At 47.3% G+C, this 22,998-nt stretch overlaps 1 protein-coding gene and 1 pseudogene across 4 annotated transcripts in view; both read right to left on the bottom strand.

The window, feature by feature from the left end:
* The window catches only part of ZFP64 (ZFP64 zinc finger protein), a 114,987-nt gene that overhangs the window by 19,025 nt on the left and 72,964 nt on the right, over positions 1-22,998 (bottom strand). The window contains exon 1 of one of the 4 annotated variants that reach the window (XM_055265652.2): positions 2,107-2,334. The exons of the other annotated variants lie outside the window; for them this stretch is intronic. Within the exon in view, the coding sequence (XP_055121627.1) occupies positions 2,107-2,212 (106 nt within the window). The 5' untranslated portion in view covers positions 2,213-2,334. Of the gene's footprint in view, positions 1-2,106; positions 2,335-22,998 lie in introns of those variants that run through there. 4 annotated transcript variants of the gene reach the window in all.
* Positions 6,719-7,898, bottom strand: LOC129474365 (endoplasmic reticulum resident protein 29-like; annotated as a pseudogene).

Below are 22,998 nucleotides of genomic sequence, written 5' to 3'. Positions count from 1 at the left end.
GGTGTGAGGGGCCTCTGATTTCTTTTACATTTAGACATCCAGGAAACCAAAGAAGGCCTGAAGGCCACTCTCCTGGGAAAGGTGCAGCAGGGGGAGACCCTCTGCCTCTGGAAGTGGGGGTGGGCCACATTTGACTATTAGAAACCAGGTTAGCATGGCGAGGGTTTTAACTCCTGGGGAAACGGATGATGTTCCCTAAGGTTCCTCCGGCCCCTCCATCATTTTACTGGTGGTGACAGGAAGCCTACTAATTACTTTCCATTTTATTTTCCTCCAAAAGCTACTTGAGTTGCAAAGACACTTGCACATTAAGAATGGCCCAACCTTAGTAAAAAATGTACCCCCTTGCCAGTGTCGCAGACCAAAGGTACTAGGATAAAACGTCCGTTGGAAGACGGGTTTTTCTCCGAAGTGGTGGCTGGGGTTGAGGCACACTACTGGGCTGGCGGAGTTTGCGTCCTGCTCCCACAGAAGGCACCACAGTACTCCAGGACACACAACACCCTCCCCATGCCCGAAACACTGGGTGCGGCTCCAGAAGGCGCCTCGCAGCGCTGGCTGCAGAAATCCAAAGTAGCTCAGTGCACAGACTTTCAAATCCAGCCTGGGGTTATTCGGCAATTCTCTTCTATAAACACCTCCCCCAAAAGACTCAGCATCCCCAGTACCTCCGCAGCTTCTCCTAGGCGCAGAGATCAGCAAGAGCCCCGCCCCTCGACCCAGGGGACGGGATCCTGTAAGTCTCACCTGCCTATCTCCATCCCAGGCCTCGGGCACGAGGGTGGTTATACTATTCTGGTTATGGTAGCTCCACCCGAACAAGCTTTAACATATAAGCTATTCGTTTAGTGGAGACTTCATTAAACTACTCCCCTCCACCATCTCCTCAGGAAGGTGTGGTCAAAACCCACCAGACCGACTGTGGTGGAAGTTGATGCGGAAGCTGGAGAGCCCGCGCCTCTGGAAGGGTGAGACTCCCCGGAGAGGGGACCCATCCTCTTTTCCGCGCCAGGAAAGAGCGGGGGAGAAGAGGAAGTCCAGTTACAACTCCTTTCCTCACCCCCTTAAAGGAAAGGTATCGGCTAACCACGGGGAGCTGGTAGCCGAAGAGAAAGTAGGAACCCGCAATCTCTTAATCTAAGCACAAGATAAGCAAAAAGGGAAGCGCCTTAAGAATGCAGATTCTCCAACCCCACCCCTGAGATTCCAGTGGAGGCGGGGGAAGGGGGGGATCCCTAACTTGCAGGAAGGATTTGGCAAGCGAGAAAAGGTCCCCTCCCGCAGGCTCTTCTGAAGCGGAGGATCCCGGGACGAGAAATGCTGCCCAGGGGGCTTAGGGTAGCCGAGGATCTCCTTGCTACATCCCGTGTCCACGTGGCAGCCGAGGAGGGGGTGTGAGGGCCGCCTGTTAAGTACGACAGTATCACTGCTCTATCCCCACCACAGCTCCTACTTCGCTCAGATAAAATGCAGAGCTCTTACCGGGGCTCACGGCCGTCCCCCAACCCCCACCGACTGCCCCCATCACCTCTCGGGCCTCCCGTGACCTCTCCGGCTACAGCAGCGCTGACACCCTGGGTCCCTGCGCTTGTGTTCTCTCGGCCTGGAATGCTCTTCCCCCGGGTACCTGCACGGCTCGCTCCCTCCCATCCTTTGGGTCTTCGCTCGAACGTCCGCTCCTCGGTGAGGCCTTCCCTGGACAACGCATTTGAAACGTAACCCCAGGGCAAGAAGCCACCTTCCAGGCGCACAGCCGAAGCCCAGTGCCAAGGAGGCCGGGGACTCGGGTGCCCGCGCACCCCGAAAACAGCCTCTGAGGGGTCCTCTAAGCATCCTTCCAGCGTGTTTGGGAGGAAAGCTCGTTGACTAGCTCTTGAGAGGAGTGGCTAGAGGAATCCAGGCGGGGAAAGGGACGGTTGACTCCAGGAGGGTGTAATTTACAAAGGCAGGGGGCGGGGACGCCCAGGTCCGAGTCCCAGGACTCTGCGCCAGACGCTTCGCCCTCCCTTTCAGGTCCGCTGCCGGGTCCTCGTACCCGCGCGGGTCCGGAGAACCTCTGAGCACCAGCCCCCAGCCCCCGGGCGGGGCTCCAGCAGCGCTACTCACCCGGCTCCCCCGCCACCTGCGGGGCCATCTCCGCACACTCCCGGCGCACAGGCCGCGGCTCCTTGGAGTTGAGGTGCTGAGGCTTGGCCTGCTTGCGCCGCGACATGGCGCGAGGACGGGGCTCCCCGCGCGTTCCTAGGAGTGGCCTACTTCACATAACGAATTCCCGGAGTTAGGAAATTACCCCCTTCAGCCGGAACGCGCATGTCCTAGCAATTCTGCTCATCAGCCGAGCAGGGCGATTTATCAAGAGTGCTGACGGCTGATTGGCCTGGAGCCAAGACCCCAGGAGTCCCGTGGACTTGCGGTCCGCGCCCGGGCAGCCCGCGCCACCTGGGAACTCGTTAGAAATGCAGACTCTCGGGCTCTACCCCAGACCCGCTGAATCAGAATCTGCATTTTAACAAGATCCCCAGGTGATTCGCATGCACATTAAAGTTTGAGAAACCGTGTCTGCATTTTAACGAGATCCCCAGGTGATTCGTTTGCCCATTAAAATTTCAGAAGCGCAGCTCTCCTCCAACTTTAATGTGCGCACGAGTCACTGGGGATCTCGTTAAAATGCAGATTCTGACTCAGTGGGTCTGGGGTGGGGCCTGAGCTCCTGTATTTCTAACGAGCTCCCAGGTGGCGCTGTGGCTGCCGCGCTGCACAGCCTGCGCTTTTAGATTCGGACTTAATTGGTCTGGGCTGGGACCTGGGCATTGGGATTTTTTTTTTTTAAAGCCGTCTCCCTCCCTTACCACCCCCATCACACACACAGGTTATTCTGATGTACATCCAAGCTGAGAAGCACGACCTCCACTCCTGGTTCTCAACCCTGCTGCTTACCCAAATTTAAATTTTAAATGAGTTGGAGACACCAGAGTGTCTCCAACTGCAGGGAGAAATGCAGATTCCGAAAGTTCTGGATTCAGATGGCCGAGGCCAGAAATGCGTGTTTTTATACAGCACGCGCCCGCTCCCGCCCCGTGACTCGGGCGCACTGGGTCTTGGACCACACAGGAGTGCTTTTGGGGCCAACCCGGCGCCGGCCCCGCCCAGCAGGTGACGGAGGCGTGGTCCTCGGGGGGTTGAGCTAATTAGCGTTCGTGCTCAGACTGGCTGGGACCTCGATGAGACCCGAGGGAGACCCCTTCTTGCGCCACGTAAATGACATCTAACGGGGAGCAAGAAAGCCACCTACATCCCCCAGGTGTTTACTTTCTTCAAATTGGGGAGTTACTTAAGACTGGGTTGTGTCCCAAGCTTGCCCGAACCTGAGAATCACGTGGGGGCCCTTGTTTCAAAAAGACCCAGCCAGGCTCAGCTCTGAGTTTTTGGGGCGGGGCCTGAGAATCTGTATTTTTAACAGCGCCGCGTATGAGTTTTACGGGGTGGTCCTGAGGGGTTGGCAGCATATGTAATGAGCCTTCTGTGAGGTTACCGCTGGCGAACCCCAAGGCAGGGCCTGCGAGAACAGCATTTTTGCTTAATTGTTGCCATTTCTCTAAAGCTGACCTGTTTTCCTCAAACTTCCCCTTGATTTTCAGGTTGTGAATCGACTTATAAATATTTGTGTAATGCCGGGTGAAGACACGTCAGGTTAAATTTCCGAGACTTAAACTTTTTGAAAAACACAACGCTTCAAGTCTTCTTTGGGTTGTATGTGTAGTTACACGGATCTGTAAAGACATTTGAAAATATATACATGTAGCCAGGTGCAGTAGCTCACTCCTGTAATCCCAGCACTTTGGGAGGCCGAGGTGGGCGGATCACATGAGGTCAGGAGTTCTAGACCAGCCTGGCCAACATGACGGAATCTTGTCTCTACTAAAAATACAAAAAATTAGCTGGGTATGGTGGCGGACGCCTGTAATCCCAGCTCCTGGGGAAACTGAGGCAGGAGAATCACTTGAACCCGGGGGGTGGAGCCGAGATCGCACCACAGCACTCCAGCCTGGGCGACAGAGTGAGACTCCATCTCAAAAAAAAAAAAAATATATATATATATATATGTATATATACACACACGTTTATTATGTCTCCTTTTGAGGAGACTGGATAAACGGTGGTTGCCTCTGGGGAAGTTGAAAGAGGCATGGGAGGATGGGAGACATCTGATACCCCCTTATACTGCTTGAGGTGTGTACGTGTGTTTGTATTTGCTTTGTTATTTCACCTCAGGTGTACACAATCAATTATTGGTACATGAGGCATTATTACTGGCCTATTTTTAGCCTACACTTGCCTACATTTTTTAGGCTGCTTGCTTGCACCTCTGTTTATTATGATATAATAAGTACCAGGGAACCTACTGCCCCAAAGTAGGACCTTAACCACAACCTACATCTCTCTTTATATGGCCTCCTGATGTCCCCTCCCCTCCTCTGCCCTACAACTTAAGAATCTCAGCCTGACTCCTACAGATCTCATTCATTTGCTTTTTCTCTTTAGCAAGTTTTATTGTACCTACATGTATTCCTTAAAAAAACAATTTTAATATTTAAAGAATATAAAAAGGGTATGTAATCTTCCAAGAATAACTTTTTTTCACTTAATATTATTTTGCTAAGATCATCCAAATTGCTGTCATCGTTTATTGATTTTGACTGCTCTGTAAATATTCCACTGTGTCAAAATGCCAGTTTCTTCACCTACTCTCCTGTTGATGGGCACTTGGGCCTTTGCCAGGTCTCTGCCATTGTGAACAGTGCTGCTATGATCTAAAAAGTGTCAGAGTTTCTCGTGAGTGAATGTTTACCTGGGGGTGGTATAAGAGATAATGCCAAAATGATTGTATTAACTTACACTTCCCCAGCAAGGTATAAGAAATAACGTAGGTCAGGCTCCGTGGCTCACGCCTGTAGTTCTGGCACTTTGGGAAGCTGAGGTTGGTGGATCACTTGAGCCCAGGAGTTTGAGACCAGCCTGGGCGACATGGCAAAACTCTGTTTCTACAAAAAATATACAAAAATTAGCTGGGCAGGTGACACACACCTGTGCTCCCAGCTACTCTGAAAACTGAGGCAGGAGGAAGCTGACCCTTGAAGGCTGGGCAGTGAGCCATGGTTGTGCCACTGCACTCCAGCCTGGGCAACAGAGTAGGAACCTGTCTTGAAAACAAACAAACAAAACCCAAAATGTGAAGCCCATTCTTTCTCACACTCAGGATTATAACATGTCTTTATTTTTGCCAATTATACACACACACACACACACACACACACACACATACACACGCACAAACTTACAGGGTCTACAGATATAAATGAAAGCAAAGTATCATTGGCCATGCATAATCAGTCATGATTCTCCTCTTTCAATCCCATTTGCCTATTACACAGGTTGACTATTCTGTTGAAATCCAGCTAGAAAATTCTCATCTTCCCTCATAATCAGGAGCTTCTGCAAATTAAAGTGAAGAAGACACATTACTATATTGTACCTGGAACAAATGGATTTCAAACCGAGGGAAGCTCTTTTTTTAGATTTTTTTTTTCTTTGAGACGGAGTCTTGCTTTGTTGCCCAGGCTGGAGTGCAGTGGCACGATCTTGGCTCACTGCAAGCTCCACCTCCCGGGCTCACGTCATTCTCCTGCCTCAGCCTCCCGAGTAGCTGGGACTACAGGCGCCCACCACCACGCCCAGCTAATTTTTTGTATTTTTAGTAGACACGGGGTTTCACCGTATTAGCCAGGATGGTCTTGATCTCCTGACCTCGTGATCTGCCTGCCTCGGCCTCCCAAAGTGCTGGGATTACAGGCGTGAGCCACCATGCCCGGCCAGAAGATGTTTAAACAGGTTTCAAAAATCTGTTGCTGGCTGAGTGCGGTGGCTCATGCCTGTAACCCCAGAATTTGGGAGGCCAAGGCAGGTGGATCACCTGAGGTCAGGAGTTCGAGACCAGCTTGGCCAACATGTTGAAACCCCATCTCTAGTAAAAATAAATAAAAATTAGCTGGGTGTGGTGGCACAGGCCTGTTAATCTTAGCTACTTGGGAGGCTGAGGCTGGAGAATCGCTAGAACCCAGGAGGCGGAGGTTGCAGTGAGCTGAGATCGTGCCACTGTACTCCAGCCTGGGTGCCACAGCGAAATTCCACCTCAAAAAAAAAAGAAAAAAAAAATTTGTTGCTAACTTTAAACACGTAGACTGAGGTTCTTATAGGCGACAACTGTTCATTGTTTTCAGCAACAATATCACATAACAAGGGAATCATGGCCAAACATGCATTTAAAAGTACTTTCTGCATGGGATGTTTCTGTTGAAAACTAGTTACTTCTGGCCGGGCGCGGTGGCTCACGCTTGTAATCCCAGCACTTTGGGAGGCCGAGGCGGGCGGATCACGAGGTCAGGAGATCGAGACCACTATGAAACCCCGTCTCTACTAAAAATACAAAAAAATTAGCTGGGCGTGGTGGCGGGCGCCTGTAGTCCCAGCTACTCGGAGAGGCTGAGGCAGGAGAATGGCGTGAACTCGGGAGGTGGAGTTTGCAGTGAGCCGAGATCGCGCCACTGCACTCCCGCCTGGGTGACAGAGCGAGACTCCGTCTCAAAAAAAAAAAAAAAAAAAAAAAAAGAAAACTAGTTACTTCTTCATACTTCATATATTGCCTTTGTCCTGATTTTTTTTCCACTTAACCAAAACACTGAAACTTTAATTGAATCCAAATTACACCTGGCAAAGACCTAGGCCGTACACTCCTCACTCTTCTCTATTGCACCAATTCCTTCTGAGGGGTCATTTCACCAGCCACCTGAGAAGTGCTCCAGCTATCCCACACCAGCTAGAGACATCCCAAGCATAGCCACATGTGCATCAACGTCCAGGCATACTCAGAGCTCAGGATTGTAGGTTAGTACCACTTTTCCCACCACCCCCTTATATTTCACGAAGGACTCACAGCCAGCAGGTTAACTCTCCCCTCCCCACCCCTACCAAACCCTGGAAAACCATAGAGAGCCTTTTTACGGCGCCTCTTTCTCGGCCCCCTTCTTCTGGAAAGCAGTTAGGATGTTTAAGCTCTTCTGGAGCTCCTCCTTCTTCCCGTCACTCAACTTGTTCTCAATCAGCCTGGCGATCCATGTCATCTCTATGCTGGGAAGTCCTCCACTTGGTCTAAGATCTTCTCTGTGATCTTCAGGTATTGCTCGGCCCAGTTCTTCTCAGTCTCCTTCACACTTGAGAGGTGGTCCTGCCGCTGCTTCAAAAGGGCCTAGTGGGCCTCCACGCAGAGGCCCTGATGAACTCCTGGCCAGGGAGTCGTATGCAGCAGGCCACCAGGCCACCTGGCATACTTAGATAGACCCCTTGCCCCTTCAGCCAGCGCCGGATGGCTCCAACCTTAACTGCTCCAGTACGTGGGACTGAGTTCTCAAAGTCCCCCTCCCGGGAGAGGTAGAAGACTGGGTAGCTCTCTTTGTGCAGCTTGTATTTCTCACTCAGCTCCATGTTCAGCTTGTCACCATAATCTGAGATCCCCACCTCTGCCACCAAGAGATCATCGCTGGAAGCCGAGTTTTCAGCAAGACGCCTGAACTCATCCTGCTGCTCACCGTAGCGGTACTGGGTGTTGAACTTCATCAAGACGAACCTGATTTTGGGAATGACCTTGTAGAAAGTGACCGTATCCAGGGGAAGGGCGCCCTTGGTGTGCAGGCCGCTGCAGCCATGCGGAGCGGAGAGGAGCAGGAAGCCCAGGAGAAGGGGAAGCAGCGGGGAGAGAGACGTGGAGTGGGGCACGGCAGCAGCCATATCACCGGGTTCCGCGGCGGGGAGGTGGGGAAGCCGTAGTGGAGAACGCCCCAAGTCAGTGGTCAATTTTTTTTTTTTTTTTTGAGACGGAGTTTCGCTCTGAGTTTTGCTCTTGTTGCCCAGGCTGGAGTGCAATGGCGCGATCTCGGCTCACTGCAACCTCTGCCTCCCGGATTCAAGTGATTCTCCTGCCTCAGCCTCCTGAGTAGCTGGGATTATAGGCATGTGCCACCACGCCCAGCTAATTTTGTATTTTTAGTAGAGATGGGCTTCTCCATGTTGGTCAGGCTGGTCTTGAACTCCCAACCTCAGGTGATCTGCCTGCTTCGGCCTCCCAAAGTGCTGGGATTACAGGCGTGAGCCACCTTGCCCAGCCTGCGATTTTTTTTTTTTATAGTTGTTAGGTAATCCCCTTTGTTCACACAGAAAGTTAATAAATTTTCAAACATTGTTGCTTTGTAGAAGAAAAATGGAGAATATCTGTAATTCTCACAACTCTTAAGTATTTTGTCAAGAGATAAACAGCATACTTCTGAATTATACAACAGATTCTCCTGGTCACTCTACCTCTCTTTACAAACACTATAAAGATGCCAGAGGCAGGATAATGTAGTAACTAAGAGCACAGTTTGGAGCCAACCTGAGTTAGAATCCTGGCTCTGGCCGAGTGCGGTGGCTCACACCTGTAATCCCAGCACTTTGGGAGGCTGAGGCAGGTGGATCACCTGAGGTCAGAAATTTGAGACCAGCCTGGACAACGTGGTGAAACCCCATCTCTACTAAAAATACAAAAAATTAGCTGGGCGTGGTGGTGGGCACCTGTAATTTAGCTACTCAGGAGGCTGAGGCACAAGAATCGCTTGAACCCAGGAGGCAGAGGTTGCAGTGAGCCAAAATGGTGCCACTGCACTCCAGCCTGGGCAACAGAGTGAGTCTCCATCTCCAAAAAAAAAAAAAAAAAAAAAACCAAGAATCCCAGCTCCTAACTCTGTTCACATCCCACCTGTGTGATCTCAAGAAAGCTGCTCTGTGTCCCATTTTTCTCATTAATAAAATGGCAATGCCAAGGGTGGCTTGAGGATTAGTGAATTTATATATGTAAACAGGTACAGAACAACATCTGGTACATAGATACTACTCTAAGTATTAACAGTTATTTATGATAATGGGGTAAGAGTTATAGTTACCTATGAAAGTAGCACTCATCTGTAATTGGTTATTCCACTTAGCTAGGCACAGTTACTGTTTTACATGGAAATATATTTGAAGCAACAAGCATGTGTGACCTTACTCAACTCTTCTGAGTTGCAGAATTCCCATGCTTTTATAGTTTCAATCCATATATTAAATGAGGAAAGCTTACTCTTCTTTTTAAAGAGAAAGAGACAAAAAAAAAGTATCAATACAATGTTGTTTCTGATTGTCCTGGGCCTCTGGGGATGTGGGCACCCTGGTTGTGTTCTCCTTCCTTTTTTTTTTTCTTTGTTGGGACAGTCTTTCTCTGTTACCCAGGCTGGAGTGCACTGGCGTGATCTTGGCTCACTGCAGTCTCAACTTCCAGGTCTCAAGTGATCCTCCCATCTTAGCCTCCCTAGTGGCTGGGACTACAGGCACAGGCCACCACACCCAGGCGAATTTTTGTATTTTTTGGTAGAGAATGTGTTTCACCATGTTGCCCAGGCTGGTCTTGAACTCCTGGGCTCAAGTGATCCTCCCACCTTGGCCTCCCAAAGTACTGGGATTACAGGCACGAGCCACCGTGCCTGGCTGGGTTCTCCTTCCTAAGCATCCTCATTAAACTCGTATCATTAATATTACTATTCTCTACTATGAATACCAGAATGAACAAATGTTTATCCAGGCACAAATGATTCCCCAAAGAGGTGTAAAACTAGACAGGAGGCTGGGCGCGGTGGCTCGTGCCTGTAATCCCAGCACTTTGGGAGGCTGAGGCAGGCGGATCACGAGGTCAGGAGATCCAGACCATCCTGGCTAACACGGTGAAACCCCGTCTCTACTAAAAATACAAAAAATTAGCCAGGCATGGTGGTGGGCACCTGTAGTCCCAGCTACTCGGGAGGCTGAGGCAGGAGAATGACGTAAACCCGGGAGGCAGAGCTTGCAGTGAGCCGAGAATGCGCCACTGTACTCCAGCCAGGGTGACAGAGCAAGACTCCGCCTCAAAAAAAAAAAAAAGAGAAAACTAGACAGGAACAAATCATATTTATTGATCATTACCCTTGTACCCTTGCCAGGAATTCTTTTTGAGACCGAGTCTCGCTCTGGTGCCCGGGCTAGTGTGCAGTGGCGCAATCTCGGCTCACTGCATCCTTTGTCTCCTGGGTTCAATTGATTCTCCTGCCCCAGCCTCCTGAGTAGCTGAGATTACAAGGCGCCCGCCACCATACCTGGCTTTTTTTTTTTTCTTTCATTTTTAGGAGAGACGGGGTTTTACCATGTTGGTCAGGCTGCTCTCGAACTCCTGAACTCAGGTGATCCACCTGCCCCGGCCTCCCAAAGTGCTGGGATTATAGGCATGAGCCACCATTAGTTCATTTGATAACAATTCTTTGAGCCCACTTTATTGCCTGGCTTTGTTCTAGGTGCTGGAGATAGAGTGATAAAGACAGACAAGATCCAGAAGGGATTCAGAGAAGTAATCAGAGAATGTACAAGGTCACTTCAGAGGGCAGTAGGCGCTATGATCAAAATATTGTGGTAGTGTGATCGGGAGTGACTGGGTGGTAGTGGTGGGTACCTGATTTTGGCTAGAAGTGACCTTTGAGCTAAAACACGAGTGTAATAGCCAGCCATGAAAAGAATCAGGGAGAGAGCGTTCCAGGGGGAGGGAGGAGCAACAGCAAAGACTCTTTTAAGAGACCAACTTTGGTATGTTTGAAGCAAACTAAGGAGATTCAGGGACTAGGTAGCTCCCAGATAAGAAAAACATGATATGTAAAAATTAAAAAAAAAAATGTTCAAGGTCACTTATGATTAAAGAAATGTTAGTTCAAGTAAACGGAAACACTGGTTTTCACCTGTCCCGATAGAAAAGATTAAACGCACACACATGCTGAGCGTGAGCCAGCTATCCCATGCCTATGTTGTATTTTTCAAACTCATTGTGCAGAGAAGTCACCTGGGGATCTTGTTAAAATGCAGATTCTGATGCCAGTGTGTCTCAAAATGTAACATGTATACAGATCACCTGGGGACCTTGTTAAAAGTCAGATTCTGATTTCAGTGCTTCTCAAACTTTAATGTACAGAGGAATCACCCGGGGACCTTGTTAAATGCAGATTCAGGGCAACAAACATGGAAGGGGTGTTCAATCTTACTAATTATAAGGGAATGGCTAGTAAAGCCCATTCCCACTGTTCTTTTCACCTATCAGATCAATAAAAATTTAAAACACTCAGAACATCTACTGTTAGGAAGAGTACAAGGAAATTGGTTTTCTGATGCATTGCTAGTGAGAGTGTGAATGTTTATAGCCACTTTCGAGGGCAATTTGGCAATACATTTTTAAAAATGTCCTGCCAATCTCTCAATTCTGCTTTCCATCTTTTCTCCGCCAGAGAAACATTTGCACAGGTGCACAAGAATGTTTGTTGCAAGTCATTGTTGTAGCAAAAAAAATGAAGAAACATCCTCAATGTCCAACAATAGACAAGTGGCTACATTAAATTGAGGTTTAGCCAGACCATGAAATACAGGCCAGGCTGGGCACGGTGGCTCATGCCTGTAATCCCAGCACTTTGGGAGGCCAAGGCGGGCGGATCACGAGGTCAGGAGATCGAGACCATCCTGGCTAACACTGTGAAACCCCGTCTCTACTAAAAATACAAAAAAAAAATTAGCCAGGCATGGTGGCGGGCGCCTGTAGTCCCAGCTACTAGGAGGCTGAGGCAGGAGAACGGTATGAACCTGGTAGGCGGAGCTTGCAGTGAGCCGAGATCGCTGCCACTGCACTCCAGCCTGGGCGACAGAGTGATACTCCGTCTCAAAAAAAAAAAAAAGAAATACCAGGCTGGATTTATGAATATAAGCATGCTTAGAGCGCTAAGATATATTGCATTAAAGAAAAAAAAGCAAGGCCCACATAGATATATAGATCTAAACACATATTCCAATCTATACATATTTTCACTGGTGAAATATATATTCATGTAAGTCCAGTGAAAAAAGTACTGGAAGAATGCATGCTCGCTACAGCTTTTTTTTTTTTTTTTTTTTTTTTTTTTTTTTTGAGACAGGGTCTCACTCTGTCGCCCAGGCTGGAGTGCCGTGGCATGATCATGGCCCACTGAAACCTTGACTTCCCAGGCTCCAGTGATCCTCAAGCTTCAGCCCCCGAGTAGCTGGGACTACAGGCATCACATGCTATCACACCTGGGTGACTTTTTTATTTTTAGTAGAGACAGGGTTTCACCATGTTGGCCAGGCCGGTCTTGAATTCCTGTGCTCAAGTGATTCACCCACCTTGGCCTCCCAAAGTGCTGGGATTACAGGTGTGAGACACGGAACCGGGCCTGTACTGGCTACATCTTAAGCAAGGAAAGGGGAGAAGTTTGGAGGAAGGAAGATTGGAGAACCTAAATTTCTCTCTCTCTCTCTGTGTGTGTGTGTGTGTGAACATTATGCATAGTAATATTTCTTTCTGTTTTTTAGATGGAGTTTCGCTCTTGCTGCCCAGGCTGGAATGCAATGGTGTGACTTGGCTCACGGCAGCCTCCACCTCCCAGATTTAAGCGATTCTTCTGCTTCAGCCTCCCAAGTAGCTGAGATTACAGGCATGTGCCACCATGCCCAGCTAATTTTGTATTTTTATTAGAGACAGGGTTTCTCCATGTTGGTCAGGATGGTCTCGAACTCCCAACCTCAGGTGATCTGCCCACCTCGGCCTCCCAAAGTGCTGGGATTATAGGCGTGAGCTGCGGTGCCAGGCCAATATTTCTTTTTTCTTTCTTTCTTTTTTTTGAAATGGAGTCTCGCTCTATCACCCTGGCTGGGGTGCAGTGGTGCAATCTCAGCTCACTGTAACCTCCGCCTCCCAGGTTCCAGCAATTCTCCTGCCTCAGCCTCCTGAGTAGCTGGGATTACAGGAATGCATCACCACGCCCGGTATATTTTGTATTTTTAGTAGAGACGGGGTTTCCCCATGTTGGCCAGGCTGGTCTGGAACTCCTGACCTCAGGTGATCTGCTTGCCTCGGCCTCCCAAAGTGTTGGGATTACAGGCGTGAGCCACCGCGACTGGCCATATTTATTTTTTTTTTTTAAAAAACAAAATAAGGAATGTATTCATATACTACTTTATAGTTAAGAATTAATAACTAAAACAAATAATGATGTCATACTTTCATACAATAGAATTCTATTAAACTATAAAAAATAATGCATTTCTATGTGCATTCATATGGAATATTTTTTATGATATATTAAGTGAAACATCCAAAAGACAAAGTGTACAAATTATGCTGTTAGGCATATGTGTACATACACATATATACACATATGCCCAATAGCATAATTTGCATTATGCATAATATGTATAACATAATTTGTATAACATCGTCTCTATATAAATTTTAACACGAGGCTGGGCACAGTGGCTCACACCTGTAATCCCAGCACTTTGGGAGGCTGAGGCGGGCAGATCACCTGAGGTCAAGAGATCGAGACCATCCTGGCCAACATGGTGAAACCCTGCCTCTACTAAAAATACAAAAATCAGCTGGGCATGGTGGTGCAGGCCTGTAGTCCCAGCTACTCAGGAGGCTGAGGCAGAAGAATCTCTTGAACCTGAGAGGCAGAGAGGTTGCAGTGAGCTGAGATCATGCCATTGCACTCCAGCTTGGTGACAAAGCAAGACTCCATCACACACACACACACACAAATTATGAATGTTGTAGCTGTTAGCATTCTTGCTTGCACTGCTTTCCTGATTCACATGTGAAAGTTTCTCTATGTCCAGAACCTGTATTTAACAAGATCCTCAGGTGATTCTTCTGTAGTTTAAAATGATCTGCTGAAATCAGAATGGGCTTTTAATAAGGTCCCCAGGTGATCCATGTACATGTTACCTTTGAGACACACTGGCATCAGAATCTGCATTTTAAAAAGATCCCCAGGTGGGCTGGGCGTGGTGGCTCACACCTGTAGTCCCAGCACTTTGGGAGGCTGAGGCGGGAAGATCACCTGAGGTCAGGACTTTGAGATCTGCCTGCCCAACATGGTGAAACCTCATCTCTACTAAAAACTAAAAAATCAACTAGGCATGGTGGTGGGCACCTGTAATACCAGCTACTCGGGAGGCTGAGGCAGGAGAATCACTTGAACCCAGGAGGTGGAGGTTGTGGTGAGCTGAGATCATGCCATTGCACTCCAGCCTGGGCGACAGAGTGAAACTGTCTCAAAACAACAACAACAACAACAACAAAACAAAAAGAAGATTCTCATGTGACTTCTTCTATGAACAGTAAGTTTGAGAAGTGCAGCACAGGCGTGGACTAGCCGGGCCATAGAATAGGTCTGCATTCATCTTGCCTAGAAATGCCAAGCTATACATTCCCACCATCATAAATTACATTTTATTATTATTATTCTTTTTGAGATGGGGTCTCGCTCTGGTTGCTCTGTCACTCAGGCTGGAGTACAGTGGTGCAATCACAGCTCACTGCAGTCTCAACCTCCCAGCCTTAAGCCATCCTCCTGCCTCAGCTTCCTGTGCAGCTGGGACTACAAGTGCACACCACAGCACCCAGCATTTTTTTTTTTTTTTTTTTTTTTTTGGTTTTGGGAGAGACAAGGTCTCACTACATTGCCCAGGCTGGTCTCAAACTCCAGGGCTCAAGCAATCCTCCTGCCCAGACCTCCCAAAATGCTGAGATTACAGGCATGAGGCACCATGCCTGGACTATATTATTTCTTAAATGAAAAAGAAACTCGTTAAATTACTAGTGCACAATCTTAGTTGAAAAGGGAAATAACCCCTCTACAAATCTTAGCTTCTTCCTCCGCTTTCCCCTCTGCTCCCACATCCCACCCACCCCTTCAGGGCTTAAAATTTGAAATGAAATGTTGGTGGAGGAGGATTCTGTTTGCACAACAATGTGGATCCAGGTCTTTATTTATAGAGAAAACAAACAGCCTCTAATTCACCTGCTGGCCCCTACTGGTTTGAAAGTTCCTGAGCTGTAGCAGATGTTCTTCAAGAATAAGAATTCTAAGCTTCCAGCCTCCAGGGCAGGGTGTGGCAGACCTGGAGAGGTCAGTTGTCTTGCCTACTCCTGAGAAGAATGAATTCCCCATCCTTTGTGGCAAGAGTGAAATCACACCAATTGTTGTTTTCAGGTTCCACTAGTGTCTCCTTATCTTATGCCACAGTCGGCCTGCCTGACATTTTCTACTAGGGCATGTCCTGAAGCTATTCATTTGTTTAACAAACATTAATTGGGTTGCTACTGGGGGCAAGGCTTTGCTAACCTCTAGGAATATAAAAGCAAGTCTTTAAAAAAGTCACAGAGCAATCAGGAGGATAAATAAGTAAACAGCTATAGTACAGTGTGATAAATATGTGATAAAGGTTCTCACAGAGTGGGCAGGTAAAGCTTCCTCAGAGAGGTGGATCTGTAGCCCTGGCTATGTAGGATGAGATCTTGGGTGGGTAAAGAAGTGAAGTAGGCTGGACTGCAGTGGCTCAGGCCTGTAATGCCAACACATTGGGAGGCCAAAGTGAATGGACTGCTTCCGGCCAGGAGTTAGAGGCTGGCTGGGACAACATAGTGAAATCCTGTCTCTACAAAAAAATACAGTAATTGGCCGGGCGTAGTGGCTCATGCCTGTAATCCCAGCACTTTGGGAGGCCGAGGCGGGCGGATCACGAGGTCTGGAGATCGAGACCATCCTGGCTAAAAGGGCGAAACCCTGTCTCTACTAAAAATACAAAATATTAGCCAGGCGTGGTGGCGGTTGCCTGTAGTCCCAGCTACTCCGGAGGCTGAGGCAGGAGAATGGTGTGAACCCAGGAGGCGGAGCTTGCAGTGAGCCGAGATCGAGCCACTGCACTCCAGCCTGGGCAACAGAGCGAGACTCTGTCTCAAAAAAAAAGAAAAAAATACAGTAATTAGCTGAGTGTGGTGGTGTGTGCCTGTGGTCACAGCTATCAAAAAAGGTTGAGGGCAGGAGGATTGCTTGAGCCTGGGAGCTCGAGGCTGCAATGAACTATGATCACGCCATTGCATTCCAGCCTGAGTGACAGAGGAAGACCCTGTCTCGAAAATAAAGTAAAATAAATAAAAATAAAAAAGAAGTGAGGTGAAGTGGGTTTCAGGTAGGGGGGACCCTGGTACAAAGAGCAGGAGGGAGGCTGGGTTCGGTGGTTCACGCCTGTAATCCCAGCACTTTGGGAGGCTGAGGTGGGTGGATCACCTGAGGTCAGGAGTTCAAGATCAGCAGGCCAACATGGTGAAACCCTGACTCTACTAAAAATACAAAAATTAGCTTGGCGTGGTGGTGCACAGCTGTAATCCCAGCTACTCAACTACTCAGGAGGCTGAGGCAGGAGAATCGCTTGAACCCAGGAGGCAGAGGTTGCAGTGAGCCAAGACTGTCACTTCACTCTAGCCTGGGAAACAGAGTGAGACTTCGTCTAAAATACACACACACACACACACACACACACACATATATACACACAAAAAAATTAGTCGGGCATGGTGGCATGCACCTGTAGTCCCAGCTACCCTGGAGGCTGAAGCAGGAGGCTTGCTTGAACCTGGGAGGCGGACGTTGCAGTGACAGAGCAAGACTCTGTCTCAAAACAAACAAAAAAATCAACCAAACAAAAAACAACCCCTCCCTACTCCCTACAAAGACCAGGAGGCAAAGAGATGGCACTTTTGAGAAACCTTAGTCTGACTAGAGGTGGGGGGAGTACAGGAGATAGGGCGAAGGAGTTGGGTGGGGAGCAGGTGTGAAGGGTTTCATATGGCAAGAAGAATATGATTAAATCATTTCCTATTTTTCCTTTCCCTTGTGAATGTTTGTGCCTCCCCACAATTCATATGTTGACCCTAACCCCCACATGATGGTATTAAGAACAGGGCTTCGGGGAGGTGTTTGGGTCATGGAGCTGGAACTCTCCTGGAAGGAATTAGTGCCCTTATAAAAGAGGCGCCAGAGAGCTGCCTTCCCCTCCCACCATGTGTGGACACAGCTAGAAGGTGCCATTTATGAGCAAGTGGGGTCCTCACCAGACACCGAATCTGCCAGTGCCTTGATCTTGGACTTTCCAGCCTCTAGAACTGCAAGAAATGAATTTTTGGTGTGTATAAGCTACCCAGTCTATGGCACTTTGTTATAGCAGTTAGGGGGTGTCTAGGATACCCTCTTTCCCCTGTTAAACCTCAGGCACATCCAGAGGCAAATCTCAGGCTTCATTTGGGAAGGTGCCTGAGGGCCAATGAAGGAGAATGATGAACCTCGTGGTGGTAATGACTATGAGGATGGAAAGAGGGCATCGATAGATGGCTCACCGTGTGCTAAGTACTACAGGTATACGCTGCTTTATCACACTTCACAGATACTGTGTGTTTTTTTCTTTTTTTAGTTGAAGGTTTGTGTCAACCATGCATCCAGCAAGGGTATCAGCATCATTTTTCCAATAGCATGAGCTCACTTTGTGTTTCTGTGTCACGTTGAGATACTTCTTGCAATATTTCAAATTTTATTATTTATTATATCTGTTAATGTGATCAGTGATCTTTTTTTTTTTTTTTGAGACGGAGTCTTGCTCTGTCACCCAGGCTGGAGTGCAGTGGCATGATATCGGCTCACTGCAATCTCCATCTCCCAGGTTCAAGAGATTTTCCCCCCTCAGCCTCCCTAGTAGCTGGGATTACAGGCATGTGCCACCATGCCCAGATAATTCTTATATTTTTAGTAGGGATGGGGTTTCGCCATGTTGGCAAGGCTGGTCTCGAACTCCTGACCTCAGGTGATCTGCCTGCCTTGGCCTCCTAAAGTGCTGGGATTACAGGCATGAGCCACCTCACCCAGTCCATGATCAATGATATTTGATGCTACCCTTGTAACTGTTTTAGGGTGCTATGAACTGTGCCCATGTAAGACGGGAACTTAATTGACAAGTATTGTGTGTGTTCTGACTGCTCCACTGACCAGCCAGTCCCTTCTGTCTCCCTTTCTACGAGCCTTTCTATTCCCTGAGACACAACATTGAAATTAGGCCAATTAATAACCCCACAATGACCTGTAAGTGTTCAAGTGAAAGGGAGGGTGGTGCATCTCTCACTTTAAACCACAAGCTGGCAATGATTAAGCTTAGTGAGAAAGGCATGTCAAAAGCCAAGGCAGGCTGAAAGCTGAGCCTTTTGAGTCCAACAGCCAAGTCAAGGATGCAAAGGAAAAGTTCTGGAAGGAAGTTAAAAGTGCTACTCCAGTGAACACATGAGTGATGAAAAAGTGAACCAGGCTGATTGTCGACATGGTGAAACTTTTAGTTATCTGGATGGAGGGTCAAACCAGCTATAACATTCTTCTATGCCAAAGCCAAATTCAGAGGAAGGCCCTACCTCTATTTAATTCTATGAAGGCTGAGAGAGGTGAGGAAGCTGCAGAAGAAAAGAGAAAAGTTGGAAGGTAAGAGGTTGGCTCCTGAGGTTTAAGGAAAGACACTGTCTTCATAACATAAAAGTGCAAGGTGAAGCAGCAAGTGCTGATGTAGAAGCTGCAGCAAGTTCTCCAGAAGATGCAGCTAAAATCACTGATGAAGGAGGCTACACTGAGCAACAGATTTCCAATGCAGATGAAACAGCCCCTACTGGAGGAAGATGCCATTTAGGACATTCATAGCTAGAGAGGAGAAGTCAATGTCTGGCTTCAAAGTTTCAAAGGACAGGCTGATTTTCTTGTTAGGAGCTAATGTAGCTGGTGACTTGAAGTTGAAGCCAGTGCTCATTTACCATTCCAAAAATCCTAAGGCCCTTAAGAATGATGCTAAATCTACTCCACCTGTGCTCTAGAAATGGAACCATGATGGCTGGATGACAGCACCTCTGTTTACAGCATGGTTTACTGAATATTTAAAGCCCACTGTTGAAATCTACTGCTCAGAAAACAAAATTTCTTTCAAAAGATTACTGCTCATTGACAACGTACCTAGTCACCCAAGAGCTCTGATGGAGGTGTACAAGGAGATGAATGTTGTTTTCATGCCTGCTGAGACAACCTCCATTCTACAGTACATGGACCAAGGAGTAATTTTAATTTTCAAGTCTTATTATTTAAGAAATACATTTTACTCACGCCTGTAATTCCAGCACTTTGGAAGGCTGAGGTGGGTGGATCACAAGGTCAGGAGATGGAGACCATTCTGGCTAACACAGAGAAACCCCGTCTCTACTAAAAATACAAAAAATTAGCTGGGCGTGGTGGTGGGCGCCTGTAGTCCCAGCTACTTGGGAGGCTGAGGCAGGAGAATGGCGTGAACCCGGGAGGCGGAGCTTGAAGTGAGCCGAGATGGCACCACTGCACTCCAGCCTGGGAGACAGCGAGACTCCATCTCAAAAAAAAAAAAGAAATACATTTTATAAGACTGCAGCTGTCATAGACAATGATTCCTTTGATGAATTTGGGCAAAGTATATTAAAAACCTTCTGGAGAGGATTCGCCATTCCAGATGCCATAAAGAACATTCATGATTCATGGGAGGAGGCCATTGACATTAACAGGAGTTTGTAAGAAGTTGATTCCAAATGTCATCGATGATTTTGAGGGGTTCAAGACTTAAATGTCAGAAGTAGCTGCAGATGTGGTAGAGATAGCAAGAGAGCTGGAATCAGACGTGGAGCCTGACCTGCTGCAATCTCATGATAAAACTTGAACACATGAGGAGTTGCTACTTACGGCTGAGCAAAAAAAGTGGTTTCTTGAGATTAAATCTACTCCTGGGGTGAAGATGCTGTGAATGTTGTTGAAATGACAACAAAGGGTTTAGAATATTGCATAAACTTAGTTGATAAAGCAGCAGCAGGGTTTGAGGGGATTGACTCTTTTTTTTTTTTTTTTAGACAGAGTCTCACTCTCTCACCCAGGTTGGAGTGCAGTGGTGGTGCGATCTTGGCTCACTGCAACCTCCGCCTCCCGGGTTCAGGTGATTCTCTTGCCTCAGCCTCCTGAGTAGCTAGGATTACAGGCATGCGCCACCATGCCCAACTAATTTTTGTAATTTTAGTAGAGACAGGGTTTCGCCATGTTGGCCAGGCTGTCTTGAACTCCTGACCTCAGGTGATCCACCTCAGCCTCCCAAAGTGCTGGATTACAGGCATCAACTACTGCGCCCAGCAGACTGACTCCAATTTTGAAAGAAGTTCTATTGCGGTTAAAATGCTATCAAACAGTATTGCATGCTACAGAGAAATCTTTTGTGACAGGAAGTGTTAATTGATGCAGAAAAACTTCATTGTTGTCTTATTTTAAGAAATTGGCACAGTCACCCCAACATTCAGCAACCACCACTCTGATCAGTCAGCAGCCATCGACCTCCAGGCAAGACCCTCCACCAGCAAAAGGATTATGACCCACTGAAGGCTAAGATGATCACTAGCATTCTTTAGCAATAAAATATTTTAAAATTAAGGCATGTACACTGTTTAAGACATAATGCTATTACACACTTAATAGCCTCCAGTATGGTGTAAATATAACATATATTATTTGATTGCAGATACCTTCATACTGTTTTGTTACTACCTGGGCCTCATAAGCATTGGAGCCCTGATTTCAAAGTCGCTTTAAGAATGAATGGGTTTCGCATGAGTTGACATGAGTGATTTCTGAATCTCCAGCCCCTAGAGGGTGGCATGTCTGTTACAGAGAAGTAGCTTGTACACAGTGCTGTTTAGTAAACTTTTCTTTTCTTTTCTTTCTTTTTTTTTTTTTTTTTGAGGCGGAGTCTTGCTCTGTTGCCCAGGCTGGAGTGCAGTGGCGCAATCTTGGCTCACTGCAAGCTCCGCCTTCTGCATTCACACCATTCTCCTGCCTCAGCCTCCCGAGTAGCTGGGACTACAGGTGCCCACCACCACGCCCAGCTAATTTTTTGTATTTTTAGTAGAGACGGGGTTTCACCGTGTTAGCCAGGATGGTCTGGATCTCCTGACCTTGTGATCTGCCTGCCTCAGCCTCCCAAAGTGCTAGGATAGTAAACTTTTCTTAAATGAATTCTGATTGAAAGATATGTTGTTAAATGTAAAAAAAAAAAAAAAAGTTAGACTATTGGCCACTATGTAGAGTAAGAGCCCATTAAAAGGGATGAAGAAAAAAACTGAAACAAAAAAATAAGCATGTGTCTGGATAGAAATTTTCTGAAAACACACAAAAGAAACCACTACAAGTGACTGCTTTTGGGGAGCGCAGTTGGAAATTCAGTGAGAAAAGGAGAATAATTTTTCACCGCATATCACATTGAAATCTTTGAATTTTTTTACCCTGTGCATGTATTACTTTTCAATGAAAAATTTACTGTAATAGACAGACATATGATAAAGCAAAATAGTAACATGTGAATGATAAAATTTTGTGGTATTGAGTGTTCACTAAAAAATTCAGCTTTGCTGTATGTTTGACACTTTTTACAAAAATATTGTAAAAAGTAAACATTTTTTACTTTATTATTTATTTATTTATTTTTGAAACAGGATCTTGCTCCGTCACTCAGGCTGGAGTACAGTGGCGCAATCACTGTTCACTGCAGCCTTGACCTCCCAGGCTCAATTACTGCTGCCTCAGCCTCCCAAGTAGCTGGGACTACAGGTATGCACCACCATGTTTGGCTAATTTTTGTATTTTTTTTTTTTTTTTTAGAGGCAGGGTTTTTCCATGTTGCCCAGGCTGGTCTCCAACTTCTGGGCTCAGGCGATCCTCCTGCCTTTGCCTCCCAAAGTGCTGGGATTACAGGTATGAACCACCATGCCCGGCCTAAAAATTTTTTACTTAACAAAGTCCCACGACTATGATGAAATCAAAGGCCAGTCCTGAAGCACATCCCTCTCTCAGAGGGAACGAAGGCATTCGTGGTGTGCTGGGGCATCTTTCAGCATAAAAGCACCAAGCTTTGTTTGCACTGTTCACGTGAAACCATCTAAGCTGGTGTCCTTTACAAGGGCAAGGGCTGAGCTCACAGCAATGAATTCTACATTGGTATGGCCACAAATGCTGCCCAACTGGAGTCCTCACTTTTGGTGACAACAGATGCAACCAGAGCTTCTCTCTCTGGGAATGTACTAACTACAGTTTGTTGATTACACGCACCAGAAACTGACACTGACCAATTAAACCAGGGTGGGAATTTACAGCAGCATGTGAAGGAGCTGAGATCATTGATGGGAGGAGTGGAGAGCCAGGCTCAGGTGATGGGCAGAAAGTGAGGCAGGTCTGACAGCCATAACCATGACCAAGGCACTCTTCCAAGACTGCCTATGATGCTGCACGCGGCACACTAGAACTGATGCACTGGGAAATCCTAAGCTGCACCCTACTGCCCAGAAACCCTGCAGCAGCCATCATACACTAGTTAAAGCTCTGCTGAAATGCTGCTACTGTGAACAAATATTAATCTCTTCCCATAGTTTTGTGTGCTTCCTTGGTCTTGGGTGGCAGCAGCTGCCTGGCCAAGCCTACATTACGTGCTTGTTGTCCAGCTGCTAGGGGATGGGAGGAGTAGCTGGTGCCTGCCAGCCTGTACCATGCACGGTGGGTCACTAACTTCCACTGAGATGAACATAATAACTGGTGTCTCTGCAAAGGGAGAGATTGGACCTGAGCAGCCCTAATGATAACTATAAGCCACTGATGGTTTAACACAAGATACACTGGGAAAGCAAATTATTAGAGCTGCCACTGAATGTGGCTACACTAATTGACTGCCTACTATGTGCGAGGTACTTAACAACTTAACATGGTTTTTTGTTTTTTTTTTTTTGAGACCGAGTCTCGCTCTTTCACCCAGGCTGGAGTGCAGTGGCGCGATCTCGGCTCACTGCAAGCTCCGCCTCCCGGGTTCACGCCATTCTCCTGCCTCAGCCTCTCCGAGTAGCTGGGACTACAGGCGCCCGCCACCACGCCCGGCTAATTTTTT

This window comes from Symphalangus syndactylus, chromosome 24 (genome assembly GCF_028878055.3).
Source record: "Symphalangus syndactylus isolate Jambi chromosome 24, NHGRI_mSymSyn1-v2.1_pri, whole genome shotgun sequence".
NCBI classification, from domain to species: domain Eukaryota; kingdom Metazoa; phylum Chordata; class Mammalia; order Primates; family Hylobatidae; genus Symphalangus; species Symphalangus syndactylus.
Note: the sequence above shows the minus strand (reverse complement) of the source record. Positions and strands in the feature narration are given on the sequence as shown.